Source organism: Nanorana parkeri, unplaced genomic scaffold (genome assembly GCF_000935625.1).
Source record: "Nanorana parkeri isolate BGI_ZX_2015 unplaced genomic scaffold, ASM93562v1 scaffold847, whole genome shotgun sequence".
NCBI lineage: Eukaryota > Metazoa > Chordata > Amphibia > Anura > Dicroglossidae > Nanorana > Nanorana parkeri.
The window spans coordinates 609726-619935 of NW_017307115.1; the positions used below are offsets into that span (position 1 = coordinate 609726).

The 10210-nt window shown below is 47.2% G+C and overlaps 1 protein-coding gene across 1 annotated transcript in view; it reads left to right on the forward strand.

Moving 5' to 3' along the window:
- Nucleotides 1-4808: 4808 nt before the first annotated feature.
- Nucleotides 4809-10210, forward strand: part of FBLN2 (fibulin 2) — a 28458-nt gene continuing 23056 nt past the window's right edge. The window contains exon 1 of the mRNA XM_018565439.1: nt 4809-6108. Within this exon, the coding sequence (XP_018420941.1) occupies nt 4845-6108 (1264 nt within the window). The 5' untranslated portion in view covers nt 4809-4844. The remainder of the gene's footprint in view (nt 6109-10210) is intronic.

Below are 10210 nucleotides of genomic sequence, written 5' to 3' on the forward strand. Positions count from 1 at the left end.
CATGTTAAAAAAAAATATATGCAAATATCCTGTGAAACTCCATGTTGCACCCAGGCCCGGCGCTTCCGCAAGGCAAGTCAGGCGGCCGCCTGAGGGCGCTCCAGGGTGAGGGCGGAAAAAACAGGGCATTTTGACAAGTACTTGTACTTGTCAAAATACCCCGATGTTTGCGCTATGTTTTTTCCCGACACGCGAGGCACCTCAGGCAGTCGCCGGCCAGCTGAATTAGGACCCCACCTGGAGCTCCTCCCACCGGACTAGCGCTGACTTGCCGCTGTAAGTGGAAAAAAAAAAAACCATTGCGCAAACATCGGGGCATTTTGACAAGTACAATACTTGTCAAAATGCCCTGTTTTTACAGGGGGTGGGGGTTGGGATCGGGGGGGGCGCAAAATTGAACCTTGCCCACCTTGACTACAATCCTAGCACCGGCCCTGTGGACTACAGTCTCAAAACAAATTAGTAAAGTAAACATGAGATTGTAGTCCATCCCAGGGGGGGGAGCTTGGAGCGGTGACTACTCTACAACACACACAGGGACCATGGGGAACAGACGTAGCCCCCCTCTAGAAGGAAGGACAGTGTCGGCACCAATTCAGAGATGATTGAAGGATCTACAGCCGAGTGATACACAAATAACATACATTGTTGTTCAGAGTTCAGGGACTTGAATTTATTTTTACGTTTTAATTACTGAGTTTAGTGTCACTTTAAATACGGAGCAATAAAACGGCTGACAGACTTCCTTCCTTTTCTGCAGAAAGTTCTACTCCAGGTAAAAAGGGATCTTCAGTATCATCATACACGTACATATTGGTAATAGTTAAGATACTTGAATGTATTTTTAAGATTTATCATGTGTCACTTTAAGTGATTTTCGAGCCAATGTGAATATTGGTGTCCAGGGATTTGAATTGTTCTTTCTTCGAGATTTACTCACAGTAAGTTGTCATCAGTGTCTGGCTCCCATGGGGTGACACCCAAACTTTGTATTATATTTAAAGGAGAACTATGAGGTGAGTGATTTCCACTCACCTCATAGTTCTAGCCGACCTGTGACAATGAGACTGTCCCGGCTCGGCTCAGTAGATCGGGAGGTGAGCGAACGCATACCGGCGTTCGCTGACCTCTCGATCCTGTCACGACTCTCTGCCGTGACAGGGGAGGGGCTGGATTCCCCTCTCCCTGCTCCGATCTGCCAGCGCTGACTGGCGTAATGGACGGGGGAGGGGGCGGGTACAGCTGGCTCTGCCTCTAGATAGGCAGAGCCAGCTGTCAGTCACGCAGCTGGGCGGATCTCGACATCGATGTCGGGATCCGCTCCGGCTGCGGCGTCTCAGTATACCGCGAGCTGTAGCTCCCTATATACTGAGCTTAGGGTGATGGGAGGATGCTAGTTTGTGTCCTCCCGTTACCCTAAGGAGAACTATGGGGAAAAGACTTAACCTCATAGTTCTCCTTTAATAAGGATTGGACTTGTGTTGACATTGATACAAAGTGGTTCAATCTGAGAAACATTTTAAACTCATGAAATGGATAACTTTATCGGATATTTTTCTCTAAGACCGCACACACACTGCTCGGGGTAATTTTCTAAAATGATGTTTGCTGTTTTCATGTGAAATAGAATTGGTGAATAATAAAGTTATATCAGAGGACAATGCGCAATGATAAACTGTATCTAAAGCAGAAACCTTTTTTTTTCATTTTGGAGTGGCAAAGGATTAGAGCCCCTTTCGGGTGTTTATAACAGTCTGTTACTCTGCTGGGGAGTTTCACTCTCTCTGGTGACTGTTGTCGAGTCCGTGACATCGCGGCAATCGTGCACGAAACCGCAGGGATTGCCAAGTAGACATGTGCGATTCGTTTCGTTACAAATCGAAATTCGTACGAATTTTCCTGAAATTCGTAAATTCGGAAGCATCCGAAATCCGAATGGCAGTTTCCGAATTATATCCGAAATAGGAAATTCCGTTAACGAATTTCAGATCCGAATTTCTTTGAAACGGGAACTAATATTACCCCTGTAATGAGGTTGAACAACATGACAAGATTTTTTTTTTAATCCGAAATACGAAATACGGATCCGCTGCTGCTGAGAGTCGCATTACAATACACAGGCAGGAAATACGAAATTCCGTTGACGTATTTTCGTTCCGTTACGAACATTCGTTATATTGAAGTTAAAAAGCAAAGTACATTTATATTGGAGTTGATGGGGTTTTTTTAATACGAAATACGAAATTCGGATCCGGAATCCGTTAACGGAATTCGTATTTCGGATAAAAAACAACAACTACCACATCGACTCCAATATTAACAAAGGTATTTTTGCTTTTTAACTTCATCATAACGAATGTTCGTAAAGTTACGAAAATGTGCCGAAACTAACGAAAATCCGTATTTCGTACCAATCCGAATTGAGTTTCGGACACGAATTACGAAATAACGGATATTCCGTTAACATTTTTGACGGCGCACAAGTCTATTGCCAAGCGGTCACGGAGTCGCCCACCACAGCCAATCATGCTGGCGGTGCCATTATTTTCTAATGGCACCCCAGTCCTGCTGGGCAGGTCGCGCTGTTTCCCGCCGCAATTCCACAGTTGAAATGGAACACGGCTAGAAAAAAGCTGCGCATTGCGTGTCGCAAAAAAAGGTACATTTTTTATTTTTTTCAGTGATTGCCGCACCGTAACCGATGTGTGCACCCGAACACAATCGTGCGTTACTTCTCAGGTTTGCTCAAATCTGAACTTAGCCTAAGAGGGTGTTTCTTTCACCCTGCAGAGATTTCCTCTAACTTCCTGTTGTGTCTACAGGGCAGGAAGTGAAGTCAAATCTTCTTAATGGGACACAGGTGGCATAAAAAAATGACAGGGGTGTTAACCCTTTCCTAACCAAAAAAGAAAAAAAAGTTTTGACTTAGATATACTTTAAAGCTGACCTTCGTCCTCGCACAGTTGTACCTCTCCTGGGCTGAAATGGCTTCCTATGATTTTACTGCACACTGTGTGCTTCTCACAATGTGCATTAGAAGCTGCAGCACCCCTCCTGCCAGTCGGCATTGCATAGAGATTCACAGAGATCCAGTGAAAATCTCTGGGTGTAGAATAGGGCATCTAATGAATCCTGCAGTGAGAGAGATACTGGGGTACCATTACTGACCTTCTTTTGAAAATGGAAAGGTAAAGGAGAGTTAGAGGAAAATCAGAGCTCCTAATTTGGGCAGCACAGCGGCGCAGTGGTTAGCACTTCTGCCTTGCAGCACTGGGGGTCCCTGGTTCAAATCCCAGCCAGGTCACTATCTACAAGGAGTTTGCATATGCTCCCTGTGCTTGCCTGGCTTTCCTCCCACACTCCACAGACATGCTGCTAGGTAAATTGGCCCTGTATGTATGCATGTGCAATAGGGACCTTAGATACCTAAGGGCAGGGACTGGTGACAATGTACACTATGTAAAAGCGCTGCATAGATCATCAGCACTATACCTGTAATAAATGAATTTGCTGACCTCTTCTGAGTCAGTGAGATAGAAAGCACAGAAGCTTTTGTTCTGGGTAGTAGTACATTTAGGAGAGGTCAGCAGTTGTAGACTCCATTCATTCTTAGTGCAGACTTGCTTTAAAGGGTCACTCAACCCAGAATTGATATATCAGCCATGGAAGGAAGCTGGGGGATGGCTCACCCACTGGCTACGTATTTCTCTCCCCAATTAGAGCTTGCTGGTTCTCCCCTGGGCTTCCCAATTAGAGCTTGCTGGTTCTCCCCTGGGCTCCCCAGTTAGAGCTTGCTGGTTCTCCCCTGGGCTTCCCAATTAGAGCTTGCTGGTTCTCCCCTGGGCTCCCCAGTTAGAGCTTGCTGGTTCTCCCCTGGGCTCCCCAGTTAGAGTTTGCTGGTTAACCTGGTGCTGCTCCACCACCAACTTTATGTCAAGGTGAATTTCTCCTGCACACTGTGCAATACAAAAGTAGAGAGAAGTCCAACAGGGAGAGTCAGAACCTTTCTCAATGGCCATTATAAGTGGGAGGAGCTAAGAGCTATTTTTCACTCAATTTCAGCCACTTTTATGTCACCAAGAAATTGTAAATACAATCCAAGCAATCTTCCACTTCGAGTTTGATCGACCACAATCATTTGATCTATTATGAATTTGAAGCTGGGCTACAAATTGACTAGTATTGGGGTATTTAGCGAGTCATCCCATCCGAAAGTGATATTTTGGTCATAGGTGGCGAGTGGTGGACTGACTCAGCCCTTGGTTTCCTATACACTGAGTGGGCAGATTATTATGACCCCTCCCCCATCAGTACTTCCTTGGGCCGCCTCGTGACTCCACGAGATGTTGAAAGGTGATGCGAGGAATCTGACACGGCACTGTTGCCCTTCTGTTGTCTTGTACCAGTCTTGCCCCTCCCCCGTTCTGCCCATGAATGCTCCAACAGCGAGGTCTCTCTGCATAATTCCCAAATCCGTTCCTCGCCACCCAGGAGTTTAGGGTGTCTCCTCCCATGTTTGTGTGTCTCAGCTCCTCCTGTTGCATTCTACATGGCGGAAACCCCTCATATTGAGCGCAGACCTGGGAATTCAGCCCAGAAAGCTCACCAACAGAGTCCCATAGAGATAGAAGAGACTGTCAGGTGATAAAACTCTCCAGTATCCACCAAACATGATGTATCGTCTTTGGGTGGACTGAGTCTTTAACATTGTTTGTGCGAGATTAATATTTTGTTTCATTTCAAGTATTTAAGAGCTGCTTCATTTTGGGACCTTTTTCTGTATTCCTCAGGCGTTTGCTGGTTCCAGTCATTCGTCATTGTACAGATGGTAGCAACAGTTCATCATGGCCTCCAAGATATCTAGAATCCGACAGATGGAACATCTGACCATTGCTGTCCTGCTCTTGTATGTTGGCTCATCATTGGCTCAAAAAGACTGCAAAGGCGTCGTGTGTGATCCTCTAGAATCCTGCATTGAAGAAGCACTCGAGGAGGGCTCTTGTTGCCCAAAATGCGCGCAGATTGGATGCACCTGTGAGGGCTACCAGTACTACGATTGCGTGAACGTTGGCTTTAAAGATGGCAAGGTGCCTGAAGGCGATTCCTACTTTGTGGATTTCGGAAGCACTGAGTGTTCCTGCCCGCAGGGTGGTGGGAGGATTAGTTGCCACTTCATCCCTTGCCCCGAGCTGCCCCCGAATTGCATCGACATCATTCAGCCATCAGACGGCTGCATTCAGTGCGGGCGAATCGGGTGCATTCATGGGGGAGAGAAGTACGAGGCCGGGCACACTTTTCACATGTCCCAGTGCAAGTTTTGCCACTGTCCCAATACTGGAGGAGACTTGATGTGCTACCCCCTGCCCCACTGCAGCTCCGAGAGTGACAACAGCACCCAACTCATGGACACGACGGAGAGTGACCCAGAGAGACAATACGACTACCCCTACAGTCACGAACAAGAGGAGCCCATCAACAGCGAGGTCATGGAAAGGAACAATAACTACAAAAGAAATGCCCTCCAGGACCACTCCATGGCCGACTATGAGGATAATGCTGACGAAGTCATTGATGTCGAACTTTCACCAACGCCGAGTTTACCAGCCAAGCCGGAAGAGTTTACAACGACAGCTTATGAGATGCATCTCTCTACCCGGCCTGAGAGGACCACCCTTAACGCCCAGACCACCCAGAGATCCAGCACTCTGGCACCAAACACACCCAAAGTCACCACCGTTAAAGCTTTACCCAAGACTACAGCGCAACCAACACAACAACAGGAGCTTCATGAGCCAACAAGTTCAACATTGGCAACCACAGAGCAACCAAACACTACCCCGTCTATTGAAAAAAGCCCGGCCACAGAAGAGACTCTGAAATCAGATCCAGAAATAAACAGCACAGAGCGCTCGGTTCCACTGGAAACTGGAACTGATTCCCCCAAAGAGGAAAAAGAAGGAAATGTTCTCTCGCGAACCGTGAAATCAACAACAGCATCTGTCCTCCTTAGTCCAAGTCCCTCAACGGGGCCGCAAGTACTGCTTCCTGTATTAGTGAGTGAAGGCGGGGCTCCAAATGACATTTTCAATCATTCAAGACTGCATGACGGTAAGATGCTTTAGTTTAATTTAACGCAAAGGGTAAAGAGGGTTTGCGTGTTAAGTAAATTGAATGGGAACGAATGTTTGGCTGCCCCTTCATGTAGCAACACCACAAGGTGCCCCTCTCCTTCACCTCTCCTCCTCCAGGGCAGCACCCCATGCTTGTAGATTCTGTGGCACCCCCTATAGGTGAAACCTGTTACTGCACCCCAAGGACTCTTCTAGGAGCACTGATAGACCCCACAGGGATGGCTTCAGCCTGCAGTAAACAATTGGCCATGCTGAAATTTTGTACTAGAAAAGAGTCTCCTCCATTCATTGCAGGATACAGTAGAAATTTGGAGGTGGCTGGAAGGACCCAGTCAGAGGGGTCGGGGACTCAGGAGACTGACACTCCAGGAAATAGTGAAAAAAAAAAGAGAAACGTCACCAGCATTTGGCATAGCTATGCCTGATGAAGGGACCCTGCGTGGCCCCGAAAGCGCTTGTGTATTTGACATGAGTTTCCAATAAATCTACGATTGATGATCCTTTAAGGAATTTGGTGTGCTGGTGACGTTTCTCTTATGCTCGCAGTCATTCCGAGCACCCTTCCCTCGAATACGAGGATCTCCGGTAAGGAGTGCAACAAGCTTTCTTTATCTGACTCCTGACACTCCAGGAAGTCTCAGTTTCCCAGCAGGTGAGCATTTGTGCTGAACAAATCGGCATTTGATTGAGAGGGTACCAGGAAGGGTGAATGTGCACTCTCTTTTTTTCAGGTAACCGGAATTTCAAAATGATTTATTTGTGAATCTGATTAACATAAATAATTGTATCAATATTTGTTGTTTTATACGCCTTGTTACATATTATATACTGTCAGGGCCATTGCTGCCACTAGGCAGCCACCTAGGGCACACTGCTGCCTAGGGAGCAGCCTCGACCACTCAATCCTCCCCCCCGTGGCAACCCCTGTCTATTTCAAATCAAAATTGCCAACAGCAGTCTGGCTATTGCTCCCAGCTGCTTACATCCACCTGCGGAAGCTAGCCGGCAGGAGAATGTTGCGCCGTGCGAGGGGGCTGGGGGGTGCAAGTAGCTGGTCTTGCCTAGGGCGCAAAATAGTTTAGCACCGGCCCTGTATACTGTATGTGCATAGGAGAAGTTATGTCTGTTCATTACATGCAGCTCTGCTGCTTCCTGCATTGCAGTGCTACTGATTGTGCTGCTTCTGACAATGCAAGTCTATGAGACAGTTGACTCCCTGAAAACCATGCCCTCCCTGTGCAACTAATAGCAAGTAAGAGAGAATCAGCATAATTACACTGAGTCACTGAGAGTGATTAGTGGTTGGTTTATCAACCTCTATAATAAAAGAGGACCTGCACTGTGGACATTGTGCTCAAAAAGGCAATCAGAGGGCAAAGGACTAGTCAGCTGTTTTGTCTATAGAACTGAGTTACCATTCCTTGTTCTGCACCATATCTCCATGTCCAGACTGCAATCCTGCAATCCTTATTTCATCATGTCAGAGCTCCCCCTGATAGCTGGTGGGGTCAGGATGAATAAGTAACAGGCAAGATGGAGGAAGCCCAGAATCAGAATTCATGAAGCGGGAGCAGGGAGATTCTTGCAGTGCGGGTCCTCAGGTACAGCTTCCTCTCCAGCACGGAGGACAGTGAGCAGCGCAGTGGTGACATCATCAAACCTCACTCCAAATCCGGGGGGACTCACAGGTTGAGGCAGCAGTGCCTTAGATGATCTCACGCTGCAAATATACAGCTATGAGGCTCAGGAAACGGGAGTGCCGAGGCAGTGAACTGCTATTTCCTGAGAGATAGATTTTCCAGGACCAGGCAATGATGAGGAAGCAGCAGGAGAGGTGAAGGAAGCACAGATCATAATGGGTGCAGCAATAAGCAAGAAGGTCCCTGCACCTCAGGTTCTCAGGTACAGCTTCCTTTCCAGCAAGGAGAACAGTGAGCAGCACAGTAGTGACATCACCAAATCTCTCTCCAAATCTGGTGAGACTATCAGTCAGAGGCAGTAATGCCTTAGATGATCTCATACTGCAGGTATACAGCTATAAGGCTATTATGAGGCACATAAAGTGGACAGAACAGGAGTCCCTAGGCACAGGAAGTGAACAGAATAAGAGAGCCTAGGCACAGGGAGTGAACAGAATAAGAGAGCCTAGGCACAGGGAGGGAACAGAACAGAAGTTCCTAGGCACAGGGAGTGAACAGAACAAGAGAGCCTAGGCACAGGAAGTGCACAGAACAGATTTTCTGAGCCGTCCAACTATGCAGGGAACTTGGAGCACAGGAAATGCACAGAACAGGAATCCCTAGCACAGAAAGTGCACAGAACAGGAGAGCCTAGGCACAGGAAGTACACAGAACAGGAGAGCCCAGGCACGGGAAGTGCACAGAAAAGGAGAGCCTAGACACAGGAAGTGCACAGAACAGGAGAGCCCAGGCACAGGAAGTGCACAGAAAAGGAGAGCCTAGACACAGGAAGTACCTTGCTATTTATCTGGGAAATACAAGACAAAAGGCACGTTTTTCAGGCTACTGCCTCGGCACAAATAACAGATGTTCCCTATTAGATTGAAAATCTTAACATGATGAGTTCTGGTTCAGTTTATTACAATAGAAGTATGTCATCATACATGAGTCATATAAAAAGGCCTTTATAGTAACCACTGCAATAAAAATTCAAGTGTTGCGCTCAGTAAAACTCCACCACACTTTCCCTCCAGTGCATCAGGATGACGCATTTCACCCTGGAAAACATTTCATTTTTGTTTTATTTACTTCTTTCTGGAATTTGTGTTGAGCATTTATTTTCCAGCTGACAGATAAGATAGCTTGTTATCTGCCGCAGATAATGACCCCCCCCCCAGCAGCCCCCATGCTTTGTGGTTGTACTCGGTGCAGGATGATTCTATCCCAGGTCACCTTATCAGAGGCGGAAGGAAGAAAACCTTGTCACTGGAATGTCGCAGAGAAAGTGTCTGAACACGCTACATTCTTGCTGGATGTTTTATATTTGTTATCAGTCAATCCGCAGTATCAACAAACGTCCCAGATTCCTTCTAATTAAATAAAGAATAATAACAAAAAGAAAGCGAGATCTTACGTATAAATCCCAAGCATGGACTCACCCCATCCCCCCTTATATCATCCCTTACCCCTGATAATGTCCCTGGACTTACCTATTCCCCCCATAACGGACTTATTGCACAGGTGACAACCTATCACGGCACCACGCTTGTAGTCACTGAGCTCCTGAGAGCGACCCGTTCTCTCACCAATGTCTGTAGAAGCGTCTGCATGCCGAGGTGCCTCTTCCTATACACCGGGGGCCATGGAGGTGATTGGAACACCTGAATCACATGATTTGGAGCGGGGTCCCAATACTTTTGGCAATACAGTGTATGTGTGATTTGGGGTGCGCTGGGTCTGTTTCGGCCCCCGCTGGTATACAGCTCCTTTCCCAGCGTGGAATGATAACATAATATTGATGATCCCGCCTCCGCCGGCCGTATTTGTGTCTACGGTTTCCTAGCACAGAGAACGCTCCAAGTTCCCCGCATAGTTGGACGGCTCAGAAAAATCTTCCAAACATTCTGGCGGAATTCTGCAGATAATGACGGACATAATCGCTTCCATCCGTAAATCATCTCTCGTGTGTTTCACTGCAAGGGCGACCTAGCGTGCACGCCGAGGAAACAGCTCGCTCGCCGACAGCGGCCAAAAAAACAAATAATTGGATTTCTGAAAACGACAAAAATAATTATTTTCCAAATCAAAGATTCCAAGTGACTGTTTCCTCCATACAAATAGTTCTCAGTGTTTCGGAAAGTTCCCGTCGTTTCCTCCGGGCGTAACAATGCCGCTGGTCTAAAATAGAACAATATTAGAGGGATGACGCCGGGTGGAGCAGAGACATTGCCCCTTAGACTCCGACGTCACTGCTGGGACTGCAGCCAACTCTCTCCCAATAGTAGATGCTGCAGACTCCTCTCCTCTCCTCGAGACACTGCACACTCCTCTCCTCGAGACACTGCACTCTCCTCTCCTCTCCTCACTGCACACCACTCTCCTCTCCTCTCCTCACTCCAC